At 45.7% G+C, this 22,403-nt stretch overlaps 1 protein-coding gene across 2 annotated transcripts in view; it reads left to right on the top strand.

Moving 5' to 3' along the window:
• The window catches only part of lpp (LIM domain containing preferred translocation partner in lipoma), a 138,796-nt gene extending 116,737 nt beyond the window's left edge, over positions 1–22,059 (top strand). For both annotated transcript variants that reach the window (XM_068707847.1, XM_068707848.1), the window contains 4 exons: positions 462–631; positions 15,728–15,906; positions 18,616–18,736; positions 20,063–22,059. In XM_068707847.1, the coding sequence (XP_068563948.1) occupies positions 462–631; positions 15,728–15,906; positions 18,616–18,736; positions 20,063–20,191 (599 nt within the window). In that variant the 3' untranslated portion in view covers positions 20,192–22,059. The remainder of the gene's footprint in view (positions 1–461; positions 632–15,727; positions 15,907–18,615; positions 18,737–20,062) is intronic.
• Positions 22,060–22,403: the final 344 nt, after the last annotated feature.

The raw sequence follows: 22,403 nt of genomic DNA, 5'->3' as shown, positions 1-22,403 counted from the left end.
TCAAACAGGAGCCATTGCTCCGACTCTGAGTCACCTAACATTGTCTACAGGAGAGGAGTGAGCACACAAACAGCTCCTCCTCGTACTCGACTTAATAAATGATCATGGAAATAATCATTAGTTGTTAGGCTCTCCTCTATTTATGATGTCTCCGGGATAATAGATAAGTGATCTTTGCTATTGAAAGGATTATTTTGACATAATGTTGTGAAACTTAGAGTAAATCTCCGGCAAAGCCCGTTTCTTTTGTGTTGGACGCCTCCTATCAGGCTGTTTATTATGATCAGAGCATCTGCCACTCTTTACAGTATACACGATTGGATAATTTGTTTGATCTCGATGATGTTTTCAGCGAGTGGATCGCGACCGCCGGTTCACCGAAGAAATGTTCTCTGACCTCTGAATATCTGTGGATTCACACTGAATCTGTTCTCAGCCTCCCCGCCTCTTCCTCTCCCCAGGGCGCTGTGCCAGCTGCGGAGAGAACGTGGTGGGTGAAGGCACCGGCTGCACCGCCATGGACCAGGTCTTCCATGTCGACTGCTTCGTCTGCATGACCTGCAGCACCAAGCTGCGCGGCAAGCCTTTCTACGCTGTGGAGAAGAAGGCGTACTGTGAGCCTTGCTATATTGTAAGTCACTTTTTTTTTTTTTTCCTCTGCCCCACCACCTAGTTTTTGGCTCACTGCGGTTACTTATGTGTCCATCTTTCAAGTGGGCACATTATGATATCAGGGGTGGTCACGTTGGTCGCCCTGTGCCTGGAATGTTTATGGATATTTTTACTCCAGGCAACCACATTTCGTTTCATCAAAGCCCGGCATGCTAACTCCTCTCACCGCACACATCTTCATTTCCTCTTTTTCTGTTTCTTTGGCTTTGTTTTGTTTTCGGTCATCCAGTGAAACTGTCTTTCATCTTCCCCTGAAAGTGATTTCTTAGAGTTACACAATTCAGAGACGGTCGAAGTATGTAGACATGAGAAGATGCTGGAAATAATGGAACTCACAAGATGCGTCTTGTGTTTGAATTCAAAATGTAACTTCTTTGAATGTGTTGGCAGCAGAGGTGGGACCAAGTCTCTGTTTTGCAAGTCACAAGTCTCAAGTCTTTTCAATCAAGTCCCAAGTCAAGAAAAGCAATTCACAAATTAAGTCCCAAGTCACGACAGGAACTTAAGTTTCAAGTCAAGACCGACAAGTCCCTTGTCACATCCCAAGTCAAGACCGGCAAGTCCCGAGTCACATCCCAAGTCAAGACCGGCAAGTCCCGAGTCACATCCCAAGTCAAGACCGGCAAGTCCCGAGTCACATCCCAAGTCAAGACCGGCAAGTCCAGAGTCACATCCCAAGTCAAGACCGGCAAGTCCAGAGTCACATCCCAAGTCAAGACCGGCAAGTCCCGAGTCACATCCCAAGTCAAGACCGGCAAGTCCCGAGTCACATCCCAAGTCAAGACCGACAAGTCCCGAGTCACATCCCAAGTCAAGACCGGCAAGTCCCGAGTCACATCCCAAGTCAAGACCGGCAAGTCCAGAGTCACATCCCAAGTCAAGACCGGCAAGTCCCGAGTCACATCCCAAGTCAAGACCAGCAAGTCCAGAGTCACATCCCAAGTCAAGACCGGAAAGTCCAGAGTCACATCCCAAGTCAAGGCCGGCAAGTCCAGAGTCACATCCCAAGTCAAGACCGGAAAGTCCAAAGTCAAGTCTCAAGTGAAGCCTGATGATGTATCAGTGTGGTGTTTACAGCTTGTTTTGTTGCCCATAAGGGACCAATCATTGCAGGTTTAGACTATTGAGGCCTTTTGTTGACGTGACAGCATAGCCGAACGTTAATAGCAGCTATGAGATGAATAAATATGGCGTCAGAGTTGTCTTGGCTACCCACTACGTCACTTTCCCCCCCTGAACAATGATATCAGAGATGCGTTCATTGTCTTCTTGTAATGGAGGATTTTCAGATATCTCTTCCTTGGTGAATTAGATGATAATTAGATTGTTTTCACACGCACATCATTGAGTGAGCTGATGCATAACTATCTGGAGTTACAGCTGATAAGCAGTCAGATATGGTTTGAATGTTATTTACTGAGTGTTAAAATCACGTTAGAGTCTAACATGGTACTAATTCTCTTTATGGATTACATAACACAAGAGGTTCTGTCTCATTTTAACTTGTCTTAATCAGTCTTCTGGTCAAAAGTTGAGTAGACTGAATAAGTGCCTGACAGTAAGATGTCCCAGAAGGACTCTTATTGTATCCTGTCTTACAAGACAGTGACCTATTCTGCTGTCGCTGTTTGTTGAGCAACACACATGAAAGTATTTCCTTGCACAACACTGTCAGGAAAGACGCATCATCCTGCAAAACCGCAAGAAAAATAGTTTTGCAGAAGTTGTTTCCCTCATTCGATTTCTTAAGAATATTGGGTGGAAGTTTCTTAATGTCAGCAAGATCATGGGTAAGTGTGAAGGTCATTCCTGGAAGCTTAGGAGGGAAGTGGCTGTGCAATGCAAATGGAACGTTTTGTGTCATGGTTTTTTTCACTCTGGTTTTCATTGAGAAATATGAGGCTGAGCGTCTGCTGATACAAATCAAGCCAGTTAGGAAAATATCTTAATAAAAGGATAACCTCCGATTTTTACACGTCAAAGTCTGTTTAAAGGTGTCAAGTAGCGCTCGTCATCATCACTTTTTCGTCGTCTAATCACCTTGGAGGAGGGGCGGGACAATGTCCAACCGTCACAGTCAACACGTAGCCTACGGGACAAATGAACACACACAGACGTGCTTCAGCCTTCCCTTCATCCAGAGCTCTACCGCGTGCCGTCATTTTTACTGCTGCGGATAATCCGTGTCATAGCAACCGGACGCAACCGAAGCGCCTCGGATGAAAACATGTTCTGCGTTTAACAAGAAATGAGTTTAATTAGTTTTATGACTGTCATCTTTGTTATTTAAAAAAAGCAACAATATACGTTTGAATGGCCTAACAACAGAGTGTATTTATATTGCACTAAAATCAGGATAAATAGCATTAGTGAGCTAATCATTATCACCGCCACAAACATATGAAGACCTCAGTGTCCCCAGAGGGAGCTGTGTGAATGATGGAAAGAAGTGGGCAGGCAGCTCAGGGTCGGCCGAGTTGCATTGTGGGCAATGAAGGCACCGAGGTTTGACGAGGAAGAAGAACACGTGGCTTAAAAATGAAATCATCTCTGGCTGCGCTGCATCGATTTTGTGCAACAATGCACTTCTATAACAAAGTTGTGTGGTAGCATGAAGCATGTTTTCTGACCAGGGCAGCTTCAAAATAACCGAGTTGCTTCTTAGTAAACACCTTGCACTGATGATTGTTTGCCCCGAAGAAACGGATTCAAACACACACCGATATTGTTGATTCCTCTGACACATCCACGATATTTCCCTCCACATCACTTGCAGGAAACGGCTCGATATGCACTTTACCAGTAAAGTAAAACCAGTGGCAGGCCATCTCTTAAATCATCCCCTTTTTCAGAGGCACTCACCGAGATTGTAGTTGTCTCGTCTGGAAGTTCTCCAACTCTTGATACACGCGCTAAAGAGGAGCGGGATAATTTAAGAACTTTATTTATGCATTTCATCAGCATAAATGTTCTTCTGGCACAAGATCAAAAGGATGGGGGAAATCTGAATTTCTTAATGAAAGTAATTTCTTCTTCTTTTATTCCCATCCTCAGGGTCATATGCCTCCGTACGATTAGTGAACGTGAGAGTCGAGTCTCTGCAGAGAAATGTCATATCCCACAGAGAACGAGGGAAACTTCAAGTTAGCCTCCGAGTCACTCGGTCTAGGAATCTCTCTCGGCAGCGACACACTGTGAATCTGTTTTGTTTTACTGCAGATTGTCATTCTCTTCTCCACCCGCAACATTATATCAGCAGCATCTCAGACCCCCATTAACTCTGTTTCACATCTACCGACTGAACTTGGTTTGTAAACTTGGTACAGTGGCCCCTTAAATTCAGATTTTATGTGTTAAATCATATAAAAATAACTAGGATGCTTGGATTTTGCATTGCCTTTTGGACTAATTCAATGTTATGTGTGCACGTTAATGCATTTTCTGATACAGAATAAATGAAAACTACATTTAACTACATAATAGATGTTAGTTAAATTGGTGAAACGGTAATGAGTACAGTGTATTTTCACCCCATATAGAACACATGCATCGATCACCCTCTGGTTTCACACTGCAGAATGTCTTGCAGGTACAACAGGTGCCAGAGGAAACTCACTGTGTTGAATCTGTATACCAGTATGCAAAAATCTATTAATCCCTTTGTCAGAAATTGCCGGAATACATTTGCGCACGCGAGGCTGATTGCCATCCAAAAACAAAAAGAAAAGTTGTCTGCCATGTATCAGAATCGGCGATCAGCGGCTTTACATATCCTGTGGAACAATACCGGCATTTGTATTTCGCAAGACACTCCTCCTCCGCCGGCTGATTTGCCTCGTTCAAACTGCTGTACCTGAGATATCGTTAATTCCTTTTTATTAATGTGCAGGAGCTCACCCGCATCTGTCATTGTCACCTGTGTACTTCCTGATTTTACAGCCCTGCTATCTCTCTCAGTGTCACCAGCCTCAGTCACACCGCGAACAGCAGGGCAGTGATCAGCCTTTGTCTTTGGCGGAGGACTTATCGCTGCTTATTTGAATACACAACCACAAACCCCACGTACGTCCGATTAATGTCTCGTTTTGCACGTAATCGTGCTAATGTGACAACATCGGGTCGCCATTGGGATGTTTTTTTATTTTCATTTTGTCCCATTGTCTGATCTTTTCTCAGCCTGAGGTGTCCACACAGCTTCCCCCATTCCTTGTTTGCACACATGAGACTCAAAGCATGAATCGGCGCGCAAACGCCGCCCAGCGAGCCGTCCGTCATTGTTACTGAGAGACAGCAGTTTTGACTTTTAGTGCCGCTAAGTGTTTTCCAAGAAAGCTCTCACGTGAAACTTTCTTTTTTTCCCCCAGAGGATTCAAAGTATTGCTGCTGACTGTATGTGTTTTTTTCTTCTTCTTTTTTTTTATCTGTAAAACTGTAACGAATGAATCACGAGGCATCTGGAAATTCACAAACAGCAGAGGAGCCCAGTGAGGGAGGAGGGACGACGTAACAACAGTATTTAACCGTAACAGCCACGTTAGCTAGTAATCGCTCTCGTAATTGAGGATCCAATAATGTGACATTTAGAATGTTGTCGTGTGTTGACCCAAAACCTGAGGACCCTGGTTCACACTGAACCTCTGTAGACAGCCACAGATATCTAACTGAAATGCACATCAAGGTGCAGAAAGCTGAAGGTTCGGGGCGTCTTTTTCTCTCCTTCTTTACATTCTTGAAGAACACGGTCTCAGTCGGGGCTTGATGAGAGCAGAGATATGAGGTGTAATACATTCAAGAAGAGTGCTGCACTTTAGAGGGAAAGTGCTGCAATTTGACAGGCCAAGAGCGCAATGTGGTGTGTGATTACGTCGAGGTGTAGTGCTCTGTGGTTGGAATGAGAGAAACATGACTTAAAACACATTCTAATGCTATTCATGACCTGCGTTTTGTTTTTTTTCTCGGCACCTTTTGTTCAACATATTAACATTCTATATTAACCTCTCAAAATAATCGTTTCCGCTGCCGGTGGCGGAGGCCGCCATTCCTGCGCTGGATTTGTACAGGAAACAAATCTTCATGTTTTCCTTTCTTTTCTTTTTTTTTTTTTTTATTGCTCAGGCTCACTGTTTGTTCACTCTGCTGCAGCCGCACAATATCGATAATCGCGGTCGCAATTAATATTGACTTCTTGATTAAAACAACGCAAGTTTGTTTGGCTGTTGCTCCTCTTTTGTATTTCCGACTAAGTAGCTGCTCAGAGAGTGTTTGCTGCGGTATTAATCTGAACTTAGCTGCTAATGTTGGTAACCGCCGGCGTCGCCAATTCAAACCAGGACGGAAACCTTCGGGACGTTAACTTTAACGTTTCTACTCATGGGAGCTCGTTTCTCGCTATATTCACTCAACTAAAAGCAGCTATCGCCGTATTCATGGACTCATCTCTCAAAGCAAATGAAGTCATTATGTCCCAGCAGTCATTATACCGTCTTAAGAATTCGACCCGAAATGTCACCACATTTGAAATTATGCTCTTAGAAATTTCATGTCTCATTTCTCTTTAGCAAGTCTGCTTTTAACCAGGAGAGCATATTAGTGAACAGAGCTGAGAGCAGCCAGGACTCTCCCTGCGTCTGATAGCTCAGCTGGTCTTTGAAGAAGTTCACTAGTGGGATTCGGTGTCACCGAGGTTAATTGCTTACACAGGCTGCAAAGCCCACTGTTCTTAGGTCCATTCGATGTCCTCCATGCCGGCTTTGTTACCACTTCCTCGCAAATTCCTGCAGCGTTCCTTCAGCCGGGTTTAGATATTTGACTTTAAAACGGCCGCCCTTTGCTTCAGGTTTTTCTGCAGGTAAACAGATTCATTCAATCTGCAAAACTGACACCACAGAATGGTAAAAAAAGGCTTCCCTGTCTGAGGCAGAGTCACATCCCCACTTTACTGTTTGTACGACCACTTCCCATGAATGTAGATCATCTAAAGTGCAGCCGGTTTAAGTGTACCGTAATGAGACTGATGTAAGTAACACAAGGTCGCGTCAGGAGTGGAGCTTCCTATTGAAAGAGCAGTAATAAAAGAGATAGGGATTTGCCCACACAAAAAAAAAAAAAAAAAACGTAATCTATTTCTGCCTCTTTTGACAGAATTTCCAAGACCACCAAGGTCACGGACGCCAAGTCGCTTGAATGTAATTACGTTCATTATCTGGTGTTGTACTTTGGCTCTGTTATTTAAAATAAATGGGCTTCGGTCTCATTGGCTGCGCTCCGCCGACAGATTTTCCATTCGGGGCCATTGTAAAGTGCAGGCGGCAGCCCCTGACCTGCCAGTCACCAGGAAGCGTTGATGATTGACTGATGAGCTTTTAACCCCCCGTGTCTGTTTGTTCTGTCTTGTAAAGTGGCGTTGTCACTCTCGCCCGCTCGCTCCATTCATGTTGCCTTTTCTTTTTTTTTGTGTCTCAACTATTGGGCTGCTTCCTCTTTTTTTTTCTTTTTTTTTTTGTGAAATTAATTTTTACTCGTGGACTCACTTTTTCCAGCACAAACTCTTAATGTGAATTTCTATCGTCAGCAAGGACCTTCTTAAAGAAAGCCCCTTTTCTGTGGGACTCAATTTATCGACTTTGGTGCCTTTTTCCAAACGGGCACATTAGACACGTTGTAGAGAAAATATTCCACATTTAGAGGCTTTTGTTAAAAGCATACTTTTTCTTTTTTATTGATTTCTTCTCCTGACCACATTAGTCTTATTTCAAAATGTATTTATTTATTTTTTAATGATTCTACTAAGTGTTTTCAGAGAAGAAAATACAGACATCTGCATCAGCCCCAGTCACGTTTGATGCACACGTTGATGCAATTTAAAGTAATACACAGGTTTTATTTAAAAGCAACGGTACACTCATCTTATTCCTCACTGTCGATACACTAAATGAAGGAACTGTGTGACTTTTATTATGGGAGGCTCCGATGTTTGATTCATTTTTGGTGCACTAGTTTTCCGGTGTATACGGGATAAACAGACTACACCTCCCCTCAGAGACCTGGCGCCTCCCTCTCTCATACAATGGGCTTTGATGGTGGGAGCAGTCCCAGCCAAAAAGAAGTGATTCTCAGAGACCAGAAAACAGCAATTCCACGTTGCTTCCAAAGATTTAATTGATTTCCGTCATTTGGGTAAACTTGAACTGTCAGTCTGTGCAGGAAAAAAAATCCTGGGCACTAATCCAGTATGTTGAGACAAGATGAAAGGGTTGACGTTGGGCTTTTTGATACCTGCTTTGTTCTCGGTAGCGTTGAACAGATTAACTGGGGGGGTTTTCGTCACTATATACGAAGGACACTGTGCTTTTTAAATGTAAAACGTATATCCTGCAGAGGAATTCTGCACTTGCCAGCAGGTGCTGTATTGCGCAACCATTGTGGAGTAGTTCAACTAGTTCAACAAGAAGTAGGGCTTCTGTTCTGATTCATAAAATATGTCAATATATTCATGCTTAATTGGAAAGTAACCATTCGGATGGCTGCAGCAGAGTACACCTCTCCACCAACCTGAGTCAGTTGTAGCACAGTTCTCACAGCTATCATAGTGTGTCACCACCTGGTCACAAGTTTCACAAGCAGCTAGAAAACCTATTGCTGTGTAACACCCCCCCCCCCCCCCCCCCCCCCAAAAAAAAATGGTGGGAAGCCACTGCTCTGGTCGTGTTGACCAAATTTTACAAGTGAGTTCAAACGCACCGAACTCAATTCAGTCTAGATCGGAAAGGGAAGTTTCGGAGGGTGGCGCAGCACCCGGAGGCGACAGGCATGGCGCCAGCTGTATCGGGGCTGCTGGTAATGGATGTCCTCCACAGCACATCGTAGCGGACTGCTCTCCCACCGAACAATGGGATATCCCCGAGAACTCCCCCCGAGGCCGCTGCCGTCATTGAGAGAGGGCTTACGCGATTCAATACGTCCAATCGCAGTCGGATCTCTCCTCTCACAGCCGGGCCCCGGCGACGTAAACAGCACAACGCAGAGAAAACAAAAGTTTGCGTTGTTGCTACGCCGACGGTAAGGGCGGCTCTAATCAGAAATGACGGCGCGCCACCCACACACCTGTCACCTCCACGTGATGGATACGCAGGTAGCCGGATCCAGAGGCTCGTAGCCAGCGTGGTGAGTTAAGCCCCCCCCCCCGTTTACTGCTCGTCGGTGCTGCTGTGTTTTTTTTTAGGTTTTTTTTAACTCGACGTCTGAGGCACCAACGCGGAGCGGCCTCGGCTTTTCTGCTGACTGCGTCATCAAATATTCATGGCTGTCTGCATTAGCTCGCGGAGTTCTAATTGAGTTCTGTATATTCAGACGTGATTAACTCGGTCTAATTCCTCAAAGGAGGGAGCCAATTAGATAGCACTTGCATGAATAGGGTTTCACATCTTAGCGCGTCTCCAGACTTGCCAAGACAATTATGTGTGTGTGTGTGTGTGTGTGTGTGTGTGTGTGTGTGTGTGTGTGTGTGTGTGTGTGTGTGTGTGTGTGTGTGTGTGTGTGTGTGTGTGTGTGTGTGTGTGTGTGTGTGTGTGTAATTCCGTTGTACAGTGGGTGTGAGCCCACTGAACTCAAGCAGGTCATTATTTCTTATTACTGATCCACGCTACAGGAAGTGCGGCAGTCCTATCCGTTACAAGCGAGTAAATGAAAAGCACAAGTGTTTGTTGTTAGAGTACGCTGTTTGGACAAAAGGAGGAGGGAGCGATTCCAAACACCGGGTCCCTCTAAACCTCACTCATGTTTTTGGTCTAAGCGCACACACACAACCCCCCCCCCCCCCCTTCCCTCCCTCCACCCAGGAGAAAGCAGGAGAAAAATATATCCGTGACCCAGTGCTGACCCACCACAATGTCACTCCAACTCATGGCATGAGAGAACTACTGCCGGGGTTCTTTGTCAGTTTCTCTCTGTAACCAGAGCAGGAGACATTGCCCAAAGTCCAGAGGGGTCACATTCTGCTGCGGAGCTGAATTTAAGGCGGAGAGGCAGACGGGCAGGCCAGCCACTTTGCCCGAGCCGGAGAGAGAGAGAGAGAGAGAGAGCGAGAGAGAGAGAGAGAGAGAGCGAGAGAGAGAGAGAGAGAGAGAGAGAGAGAGAGAGAGAGAGAGAGAGAGAGAGAGAAGGCCCCTGCCGCCCCCTTTTATTCTTTAAAGAAAAGGCCTGAGCGAGGCATGACGTGTGTGCGTCGGCCCTGTCCCTTCATGTTGGCCGCGGCTCCATATTAGCACTTAGCTAAAACCAGAAACGCGCGCGAACGAATAAGGCCGCACAGCTGAGCGTGACAGGATGGATGCATATTTGAATCTCAGTTGACCCGTGCAGCATTTGTGACTTTGCGGAAACTCGTGTTCGGAAACCGGAAGAAGGTAAAAAAAACCTGCACAGCGGGCCGCCAGTGAAAAGGAATCCTCAGGCTCATAAAGCCTCCAGGCAGCTGTAACAAAAGCAAAAAATGACAAATCGTGACGGGCAGCTCCGACAGGATGGAGTCCCATTCCTGCATGCGCCGGACATCCTTAACCTGGTGTGAGTTTATCCCACAGCCGAGACTGGGCCGAGCTGAGCTGAGCGGGGGCGGACCTGCACTCTGAGGCAGCAGGGCCGCTCCAGGTCGGAGACACCTCGGCGCACTCGTCCCCCGACTGACTGGCGTGAACGCAGATGAGTGTCACAAACGCTCCGTCTGCCGACGATTTTCAAAAAACCATTAGGGGAATCGCTTTTTCCGTCGCGTGACATGCTCGCTCACACCCAACGCGTAAACACACACACACACACACACACACACACACGCCTCAGTCGACTGCGTCCAGGCAGCAGATTCACATGACGCGCTCGTAAACGACAGGGTTCCGTAAAGGAGTCGGGTCATGTTAAGACATCTTCATGTGCTCACACAGACAGATGAGCAGGACGCAAGCGAGAGACGGTCACTGGAAAGCAATCGCTGATATGTAAAGCTGAATGTGAAGGGCTGGGGGGGGTGGGATCATGTCAGGGGGGGTCTCGGGGGAGTTGGACCGCAGGGAGGCCAAACGGCAGGAGGTGGCTCACTTGTTGACCTACGCAGGATGTGGAAGCGGGAGAGATGCTCGACCGACCAGGTGATAGAAACACACTTGAGACCTCTCCACCTCCGCGGGCCGAGCGGACCACAGTTCAGAGGAGGGAGGTGGTCCCGCGATCCCTTCGCAACAGTGTGGAGACTTAACTGAGCTCCCGACCTCCCTTGAACGATGCAGATTTCTTGCGCTTTCTGCAGGCCAAGACCTCCCGTGATTTTGGCTCAAGAATGTGGAAAACAAGTTGGGTTTTTCGTTCCCTTTGACCTCGACCACAGTCATTTCTTCAAACTGACTTTATGTATCTCACAAAATCAATCCTAATTACTGCAAGTTTGCTATGTTTATCTATCACTTTCACAAATATCACTGTGACAGAAATGTTGTGGTTGGAACCTGAGTTCGCAATTAGTATTCACACAGCGGCATCGGTGTCTGTAAACACTGACATGCGGGCAGTCTTGCCAAATCGTCTTTTTAAATATGCATGAACTGAAGCTGGTGCCAAGTCAGCTGTGAGTGAGGTAACTCTGCTGCTTCCTGGTGAAAGCACTTCGGAATGGTACAGTAGGAGACCCACACTCACGTACTGTAAACTGAAGACCCTTGCATTCACAGTGTGAATGAATCTGGTGTGTTTCAGGCACATGGAGGAAGGTTAGGTGGGCTCTTCTTGATGGTCAGCAAGCAGCTTTAAAACATCATTGTTGAGGCTACAGAGCAGTCATTTCTTTGTCACCGCGTTTAAAGGAGCATTTCAGACATTTTGGGAAATACGCTTTTCACTTTCAGGGCCGAGAGTCGGCCGAGTCAAAACATTCACATTAGCCTAGCTTAGCATAAAGCATGGAAAACGGAAGAATCATCTATCCTGTCCAAAGGTAGCAAAATGAATTGAACTAAAGCTCGTTTTTTCACACAATTATTAGTTGTAGTTTTGAAAATGATCATTTGTGGTTTTACTACGGGGGTTCCAGAGTCCAGGAAGTCCCTGCACCCAGGACCTGATACCCAGTATCAGCCAGAACCACAAATATAACGTAAAAAATAAAAATTAAATTCTCGAAAGAACATCTCCTCCTGCTTCCTCTTAGCTGGCTTACATGTTGACCATGATAATTTAAACAAAGCTTTACGGCCTGCGTGCCGTCAATCGTTTGGTCTTGATGTTGCAGGCCACTAACAGCCACTAGGAATAACTGTGGAAAAAGCCAATCTCCTCGCTGACGGTCTCGTTCACTTCCAGCATGTAGGTCTTATAGAGGCATCGGTATTACATCCAGACGGTTTCATAACCAGTTAAAACTCCCTGTATTAACTTGAAGCGATAAAAGGGAGGGAGGCTGCTTGTCGAGGTCCATTAAGTCAGCGGACACCTTCCCTCAGGAAGTAGGAGGGTCAGTGTTTTGACTCACAGTTCACGACCAAGTCAGTGCGTCTTATTCACTGCAGAGGAAAGCAGCAGCAGCAGCAGCAGCAGCAGCGCTCGGGCCTTTCTTTCCAACAAAATGTTGTCCAACACCGACCCGAGCTACCGTCAGCAGGGTGTAGTTAATTCACACAGCGTGGTCTGGCACTGACCGGCGCATTCTGTGACCGTCTGGACGCGCACACTGATTCAGATCATCTGTAAATCTGGCGCCGCTCTGAGGGGTTTCGTCGTGCCAGCTCATAAATTGCGTGCAGTCTCGCCGAAGTCCGGCCTGCCTCCTGTCAGCCCCGACGAGGCCGGGTGGAAAATAATAAAAAAAAAATGTACGCATAGGTGTAAAAAAAACATGGTGTTGGTGCTGTGCGGAGATGGTGAACAGCTTCAGCTTAGCAACGTGCCACAGCAGATTTCCAGCTGTTTACCCTTTTTTTTTTTGTTGTTGTTTTTTTGTTACGGGCACACATGGAAAGTGTTTCTTTGTTTTACCTGGAGCTGTGCACACACCACCGACTGAACCATGTGTAGTGTTTGAATTGGGGATGGATCCTTGGCCCCTTGCAAGTATTGATTCATGTTATAACAGTTTTCATACAATACTCGAGACTACAAGCGCCATTTAAATGTCATGAAATATCATGAATGAGAATCTGTTAATCGTCCATCTGCAAGCAAACGTGCCAAACATTTGTGTGGTTCCAGCTGCTGAAATGTAAGGATTTGCTGCTTGTCTTACAGCACATGATAGGAAATTTGAATAATCTATTCAGACTAATTGATTTATTGAGAAAATGATCTGCCGATGAATCCAAACGTTGTAGTCCTAATTCTTATAGTCTGTGTTTAAAAGAACTTAAGTATCGAATAGTTCTTTGTTTACCAGCTGTCTTAATTTTAAGATATTCTCATTTAATCCAATAAAGTTAGAAATGAGCTGCCTTGACTATAGAAATGAGTGAACTCTATAACCGCTCTATTGACATTTCTTAAACAGACTGTGAGTGGTTTGACTCTCTGTCTCCCTCGCTCCGTTTGCCCTCACACCCTTCATCCCAACAGACCGCTGTGTCAAACGTTGTTTGGGAGCCCGTTTCTAAATAGCGGGAAGCCGGGCCGGGCCGGGCCGGGCCGGGCCGGACCGCGCGGGGCAACATCAGATCATGATATCACTTTTTTTTAGCAAAAAGCTAACGGCTCACAAGGAACAGAAAAGGGGGCCACAATTGACTCGAACGCACTTCCACTCGCCCCTTCGGTTCAGCAAGAGGGCTGCCTGACCTAAATTCACTTCACCTCATCTGCCTAGACATTTGTTTAGCCTTCTGGGCAAACACTTAGAGAAATGTATGAGGGAGAGAGAGGAGGGATGGGAGAAAAAAAAAAAAAGAATACATATGCTTGAATACATCACATTTAGTCAGGGGGGGAAAGCAAAAAAGCAACAACAAAAAAAAAACCCGGACATCTGCAGACATATACAGCCCTCTAGTGGCAAAGTGCAGAGAACCTGGATGTGTGACAGACAGGGCATGAAGTGATTTACGCCGATTATCCTGAAACCATCTGTGGAGGTTGAGCCCAAAACACAGACCCCGCGTACGCTCTCTGTTTTGACATCAGCTTGTGTAACAGGCCCTGCTAAATGTCACCTCACGCCAAATAAAAGGAGGCAGGAGCAAATAAAAGAAACAACAACAACAACACAGGCTGAGCAGAACGAATGAATTGAGGTCATAGAATCTCACCGTCGGAGAGAGAAAAGAGGGGGATTTTTTTTTTTTTTTGTCTTTTGAGCACTGTACTCATTACAATGGCCCGGAGGAACTGTGTGCCGTGAAATCATATGCTCTAGTTAAGCTAAACAAGGGCAAGGTATTCCCACGTGAAGGGCAGATGAGAATAAGTAAGTGGGAATGCAGACAGATGAGGAAGAGTTGAGGATGGTTTAGTGCTACTTGGCCCCAGCATCTTACTCACATTCTCAGGTTGCAAATATATTCTCCCCCCCCCCCCTCTCTCCCTCTCCCTCTCTACCTCTCTCTCTCCCTCTCTACCTCTCTCTCTGTCTCCGCGTGCGTGCGTGAGGCAAACCTCTAGGGCTCGGTGCAGCGAGCTCATTAAAGGCTTCATTCCACTTCCAGGATCGAGCAGGATTGCAATGTGGACATTGTTTATACACAAATGTTGCCCTGGGAATAATGTTTATTTCTATTACCGTCTTGGAGGGGAGAGAGAAAAAAAAGAAGAAGAAGAAGAGACAAATAAGAATGCTGAGCTTGTCTGCACACATTGCTTTTCATGAAATAATGCCTGAAGTGCTTTGAAGAAGCGGCCATTTTTTAAATTATTTTTTTCAACCACCTTTTTCCACAGCCAGACAGTCAGACATCAGCCGCCGTCATCTGTTGCCCTCTCACCCTCCGCCGACACGTTGTAGTTTTCTTTGAACCTCCCCCCCGCTTTGCTCATTAGCGTGCAGACTACAAATGTCACCGCACGTGCTCCGCAGCCGGACACGAGCGAGGGAGTTCACCTCGGCCGAGCGGTTTGCAGAAGTGTCATCTTAAACGGCGGGGGGCCCCAGCGGTGCGTCCCGGAGGCAGCCGATGACGCGGCGCAGTGTTGCTACACACCCCGAGCTTTGTTTGGAAACACTGAGGCAGCTCGCTACTACAGTGTGAGCCAATTGGAGCAGCTGAACCGTGCACTCTTTAGCCCAGCCAAGCGCAGAGAAAGAGAGAGAGAGGGGAGGGGAGGGGGGGGGGCAGAGAGAGAGAGAGACTCAGAGATCCAGGAAATGCCTGAACCAGAAGCAGGGGGCCCGTCTGCCCTCACACTGCCACATCAGGCCGCACATTGATCACCCTCGCATGATATATCCATCCCTAGTAATTGCATTGCTGTTTAGAGAGGCGGTCGTTATTTATGAAATATTGAAATAACAAATGGCGTCTCCCGGCAGATATTAAGAAGAGAGATGCCACAGATAAGTCAGAGGCGGGCGGCCGCCACGTCCCCCCCGCGGGCCGCTTGCCCAGTCGCCTTGGCTGCAGAAAACCTGCAGTCATCACAAAGTGGAAATATTTACTGCTCGCGCTCTTGCATACGGGAGGATGAAGTGCCGGCGAGGGCGGCTGAAAAATGACTGCGTGTTTGTGTTTGGACGGGAGCGCTAATCAGATTCCGTCAGCTTCAGAGGCATTCGAGGACAGCCGAGCTAAAGGTCCTGAGTGTGGATTTATTCGTCGCGCGGGGCGCGAATGGGAGCCGAGCCACCTGGAGAGCAACACCGGCAACGGAAAAGCTTAGAAAAAGAAACACAGAAGCTGGGAGGAATAAAAATGTGCAGAGAAACTTGACAAAATGTTTCACGCTGGTTTAAAATCCGTTAGCAGACAAGTGCTAATTGTACACAAGAGCTCAAAGGGTCTTTGAAAATGAATCATCACACTCACTAAACTCATCATCAGGTTTGTTGTGTAATCATGTGGGTGTGTGTGTGTGTGTGTGTGTTTTGTGTGTACAGAACACCCTGGAGACCTGCACCATCTGCAGTAAGCCCATCATGGAGCGCATCCTGCGGGCCACGGGGAAAGCCTACCACCCCCACTGCTTCACCTGCGTGGTGTGCCACCGCAGCCTGGACGGCATCCCCTTCACCGTGGACGCTTCCAACCACATCCACTGCATCGAGGACTTTCACAAGTATGTAGTCGGGGATTTCATCAAGTCAAAAAATCTATACTTTTGTATCAACAATGGATCAAATGACTTCATGTAATGACCACTCAGCTCTTTAAAGGCCAGCGTGTAGCATTTCTACTGGCAGAAATGGAATGTATTATTCATAACTATGTTATTATTAGTGTACAGTCTACTGAAAATAAGAGTCATTGAGGTGAGTCTAATGCCTTAGAATGAGCCCTTCATGTCTATAAAGGGAGCCGGGCCTCCTCACAGAGCCCGCCATCTTTCTACAGTAGCCCAGGTCGGGCTACCTGAAGGCCACCGTAGTTCTCGGACACGCTGGGACGTTTCAGTCGGTTGCAATCTGCAACCTCATGACTAGATGGCGCCAAATCCTACACACTGTACCTTTTTAATAACGTCATTCAGCCTATTGTTTTGGTTTTATGATGTTTGATTCAGTCTCATCGTTCTTTTTTCCAGATGCAACAGCCAGCAGTTTTCAACAATAGATCTCTGCCCAGCTTCAAATTGCAGACAGACACATTTAGCCACTAGCTGGTGAACGTAGTGGAGCGTTGAGAAGCTAAAGAGACAGATATTTCCCTCTGCAGTTGGTGGAGACCAAAAAGGGAGCTCAAATAGAGAGAATATTTGATTAGTCAGCAGTGATATACGTCTAGTTTCATTTTCCAATTTCAAAGCCTTGAAATAGCTTCGAGATTGTAATATTTACTGTATATGTTACAAGTTGTTAGCTAGCTAGCTTCTCGCTGTTTCATCCAATCCAAGCAAAGCATTAATATTGTTTGTCCATGTGAGCAGTTTCACTCCGACTCTAGTATTTTTTACCAAGCTAAGCTAATCACAACCTCTCATCTAGCTACCAGTAAGACAGAAAACCAGCAAACCGTTGGTACAACATTCATTTAAAGCTGCACAAATGGATATTTTCATGTCAACAACAGACCGAATGACTCTGTAATGTGAAAGGGGCCACCTGTAGTAGCACATCAAAGACGTGATTCAGCATTTCCTCTCAACTCTACTGAATATTTTAGCGTCTTTAAGTTCGTTTTGGTCGTAAAGCTGAACAACGAGCAGCTTAACTGTTTCACTCCAATGGCTCTCATCCAAACGAGGCGGTTTTCAGCGAACAAGCTCCGATAACCTCACGTAGAAACGTGTTCGCCAGATGAATGCTGACGTCGTTCCATGTCTGTGGGATGTGTAAATAGGTAACTTGTCTGCTAACACTTCGATAATCACATCCATAACAACTCTACGAGGTGATATGTCATCATTGCAAAAGGAAAGTCATCCCTGTTAAAGGTATTATTTCCTGTTTGCATGTGTACAGATTGTGAAGCCCTCTGAGGCAAATTTGTGATTTGTGATTTTGGGCTATACAAAATAAATTGAATTGTGTTTACAGCTTGTTCTACTGCCCCCAAGTGGCTAAAAAATCAACTAATGCTGCTTTAAAATCCGACATATTCAGCTGCAATATACAGTATATTTAAGCCGAATCAATCTGAGATCTAAGTACTTCCTTTTTCGGGAGAATATTGCGGGCAATGTCACAAGCCCAATGGCCTTATGAGACGCGTCTGCAGGCATGAATTTAATAGTACATTCCTGTCATTGTGTCACACTCCACCGATTGCGTAACCGCCACCTTTCCAGAAATGTTCCTCTGCTCAGTGACCAGAAGGGAAACAGAAGTAAACAGCCGGCTCTCGGTGTGAGAGCACAGCTTTTTGCTCTGTGGAGTAGCTGCACCGGGCCGTCGTTTAATTCCACATGACAAGTGTGACCTGAACAGCCCTTTGTGTCGAGGAACAGTCACGCCCAGAGCCGGAGCGTTCTCTCTGGCTAACACCGTACGGGCCGTGGTTCCCCCAAAGCCACACGAACTCCCTCACTTCCCGATTCTCAGGCACTCGGTCAGCATCAGAAATAGAAGTGTCCACCGGCCCTCAGTCGCCTGACAGGACCTGAAATCTCGTGCGTGCTTTTCATATCCTCAACGATCCTAATGTTGGACGGACCTCTTGCTGCCCAAGGCATTTCCAGAGTTGCTGATTTGAAAGTGTTACTGCGAGAGTCAGTTCCGGTATTTGAAGCCCTACTATGTTTAGCTTTTCCTCAAATACCATAATAATATATTTATATGAAATATTTCAGAGAAGGGAAATTTTTGCTTTTAGTGCCACCTCGACGGTCGAGTGAATAAATAATTAAAACGAAGGAAATAATGCACAAGCTGTGCCTTTTTACTTTAATTCACTGTGTCATAAAGCGAAGGCACTATTTGTCTTTATAATCTAGCCTCTGTTTACTCGTGTGAAGAGCAGAACCAGTTTGAAAGACCGGTTCCCATGTGGGTACGAGGGGTCACAGGATAAATCTGAGGGCTTATTAGCAGGGGAGCAAAGCAGAAAAAAAAAGATCTTTTCACTTTTTTAGACTTCTAAAGGTTATTCAAATAAAATTAAGATGAGAGCAAGTACTTTTAGGGGTCATAAGCCAGAATTTTCTTTGAAAGTTGATTCATTATTTAAGTCACGGTGTTGGGTGCAGCCCCACTTGTGTGTGTACACTGTTTCAAAAAATGACTCAGTGCAACATTATTACAAATGACATTTGTTTCAAATTGTGTCACATCATGTCACAACATCTGCTGCTGCTCAGAGCTGATTTATGTCACATGATTCTGTTCCGCAGGAAGTTCGCTCCGCGCTGCTGTGTGTGCTCCGAGCCCATAATGCCGGCGCCGGGCCAGGAGGAGACCGTCCGCATCGTGGCGCTGGACCGCGACTTCCACGTGCAGTGTTACCGCTGTGAGGTATGCTCTCTATGTGTTCTATCTCCTCAGGTATGTGAGCTCTATAATTAGCGCCGCCGGTTGTGCGCCGTGTTGCCCAGCTCCAGGTGACTCCGGCAGGAAGGCGCATCGTACATAACCGTCCCCCCCGAGTCACCTTTCCAGCGAGAGCCAATCATCCCTCACTTACCTGCCTGGAAACAAGCTCTCCGTCTCCCCTCTGCAAAGTTCATAGACTTACATAGTAACCCATCTGTCAGACGCCCGGCTGATGAGCGTCGCCGAGGCGCTGCGTGCTCGGGCCGAAAGAAGAGAGGTAACGTGTCACGCTGTCGCCGAGCCGCGCCGCTGTGAGCCTACGCGGAGCATTGGCTGACATAAAGGTCAAAGGAAAGCAAAGCAGATTAGTTCAGCTGAAGGGGGCTCAACAAGAGAAGGTATTTTGTCACCAGGGAGACAAGAGTAGATGGAGTTGTAATTCTCACAGCGTCCATGTGTGTGTGTGTGTGTGTGTGTGTGTGTGTGTGTGTGTGTGTGAGAAAGAGACATGTTGAGAGTGTAACCCCGTGTTAGAAGACAGCGAGAAAAATAATGTGTGTGTGTGTCAGTGTTGTGTGAAATTGTCTGTGTGGTTATCACCCTGTAAGAAGAGTGTAGAGCACACACTGTTCTCCAGGCTGTAGATCAAACAACGCTCTGAAGGCTGCAGTCAGACTAAAGGTCCACACAGGGCACTTTAATAGAGACAACATTTTCATTTAAGAGCTCTTCTTCAGGCGTCGGTGAGCAGAGCAAGAGACAAGTACAATCCTCCCTCGGGTACCATTTGGGATCTTATTATTGATAATTGAGAGTCAATCTTCTCCCAGAACGAACCAATCAGAGCAGAGCTAGATAACATTGTTACTATTATGCCTCGACAAAAAAGGGCTGGAGTGGAGAAAAGGCTTATAGAAAATAAAAGAGAATGTAAAAGATAGAGAGGTCGACATATATATATATATATACATACATATGTGAATGCTAACGTCATAATGCTAACATGTTTAGCATGTCTACCATCTAGAAATGTCCCAGTCTGAGTCTGATCCAATGCTTACATTTACCGTACTGTTGATTAACTATGTATCTGACACATAACAGCTCGGTCTACATTTGCCACACTTGTTTTTGCTGGAAAACCAAAAACACTGTCTTCATCCTCCTGTAACCCGGACGCTGGCTGTGTCTTTGAGCAGCAGCCAGCGTCTCGTTTAGGAACGTCTCGAACGTGTCCGATCGGTGAGCGCATTGGCTAATCGCTCTGTTGTGTGTCTGTGGACTGAACGGAGTATCTGTGTCCTGCAGGACTGCGGCTCTCTGCTCTCAGAGGGGGACAACCAGGGCTGCTACCCTCTGGACGGACACGTCCTCTGCAGAAACTGTAACTCCAGCCGCATCCAGGACCTCACCGCCAACGCCACCACTGACCTCTGAGCAACCCGCCGCCCGGTCACCTCCACTGTGATAACCCTCTCTCGCTCTCTCTCTCTCTCTCTCTCTCTCTCTCTCTCTCTCTTTCTTTCTTTCTTTCTTTCTTTCTTTCTTTCTTTCTTTCTTTCTTTCTTTCTTTCTTTCTTTCTTTCTTTCTTTCTCTCTCTCTGTCTCTCTCTGTCTGTCTCTCTCTCTTTCTCTCTCTCTCTTTCTCTCTCTCTCCCTCTCTCTCTCTCTCTTCTCTCTCTCTCTCTCTCTCTCTCTTTCTCTCTCTCTCAAACATACAGATCCACAGACGCTTGCATTCCTCAGCATATATACACCGTATATCCCTTTTTATATATAAATATTTACCTTCAGTAACAATAGCATCACTTTCACCTGCATACATGTGTGTATTGACTCGGTACAATTTTAGTTTTTCTGTGCTGTTAAAGGAACATTTTGGGGAATACGCTCATACTCTTTCTGACTGAGAGTTAGAGGATGCCACTGTCATGTCATACAGCACTTTTTAACCTTGTTAGGAAAAGTGCCATATAAAATTAGTAAATTATTATTATGTCAGTACGCTAAATATGAAGCTAAAATCAAAAGGCGGATAGCTTAGCTTAGCATTAAAAACAACGAGCCTGGCTCTGTCCAAAGTTTTTCTTTAAATAAGCGGCTTCTGGCCAAGAAATACTAAAAGTAAACAGAAACGTGTCACTTTTAAACTTCTGTTTTTGTACAAATTAAATATAAAAAAAGAGGCGCTGGTACACAGAGCTAGGCTAGCCGTTTCCCCTGTTTCCAGTCTTTATGCTAAGCTAAACTTATCATGCTAAACCATATATTGATCTTCTCATCTAACTCTCTATAAGAAAGCAAATAAGCGTTTCTCAAAATGTCTCAAAACAAATTGCTTAAAGTGACATCAAATCCACCGGTTAACAGTTCAGAAATGCATCATCACTCAGTGTTATTATCTCATATCACAAACATCGTCAACCAGCGTGTTCTAGCCATGTTTGCGCGCTTGCAGGCCCAATTTTTTGGGGTCTAAAATGGAGTCCGACTCCACCAGAACATGCAAAATGTTAAGCACAAGCTGCCCTGCTGGTGCTGGGTGTGTGTATGACTGCGTCAGTATTTAGAAAAGCCATGAGCTCTCTGTGTGTTGGTGAGGACGTTCTCTTCATTCTTTAGTGTTTGATACGGTGCAAATCGGTACTCGGATAGGAATAACATTATAAAACAGTTCTGCACAAGTGAACGCCAAAGAATTGAATTTAAGCTGCCATTACTACAACTATATTAAACGATCCATTTTTTTCCCTCAATAGGCAGCTGTTGAATGCAATTCCCTTTTTAACACAATGTTTCCTTTTGTACTTTCCTATCGAATTTGCTTCTATGCATACAATAGATCATTTCCTGTTGACCTGAACAGTACAATCATGGCTCTCCATTCATATGGAGGCGGCCTAATGTTTGACTCTAATTATATCGTTTTTGAGCAGATAAATGTGTAACTCTTCTCTCATTTACAGCGACATAGATTAGATTAGTGATTGTAGTGTACGCAGTCCGCCAGAGAAAACGGATTAGAGATGGCTATGCAATTTTTGATGTTAATTGCATCGACACTTTATAAGAAATTTTTATGAATAAGGAAATATTTTACCTGTACAGATTGGAGCATAAGTGTCCTTATAGTAATCCTTTAATCAAAAACGATGCTGTTGGTACTGTGTGACTTTGTGCGTCACTGTGCTGTACGTCAGAATTGATTGTGACACTTGCCTTTTTTATTTTCGTGTTTGTTTCGAGTCGATGGGCGAAGAAGGGACCACGAGAGCTTCCCAATAAAAAAATTACTGATTTTTTTATTATTTGTTCCATCCAAGAGTGACAGTCAGCTGACCAGCATTTTGACTTTTTAATTTAATAGTTGCTTCATTATAATTGCAAGAGCAATACGATGACGACGAGGCGAGTTAAAGGGACCCTGTGGAGTTTTTAGGATCGGGTTCCCGTGCAGAGGTGGGGCCAAAGGGGCCGTCACAGGCGGGGGCCTCTGATTGGCCGATAGGTTGCAAGCCAACAGGGTCGTTGGTATCAGAATCAGAAACGCAAAACAACACAACATCACCTCGGATGCAAAAGGAAAACGACTCTTTTAAAAACAACGTTTTTGTTTACATGTCTGTGTCCGAGGGCCCGTTATGTCATA

The sequence above is a fragment of the Cebidichthys violaceus genome, unplaced genomic scaffold (assembly GCF_023349555.1).
Source record: "Cebidichthys violaceus isolate CVI_PGR_0920_01 unplaced genomic scaffold, fCebVio1.0.p SCAF_13, whole genome shotgun sequence".
In the NCBI taxonomy this organism is placed as follows: Eukaryota; Metazoa; Chordata; class Actinopteri; order Perciformes; family Stichaeidae; genus Cebidichthys; species Cebidichthys violaceus.
This window is presented reverse-complemented; position numbering and strand designations above follow the sequence as displayed.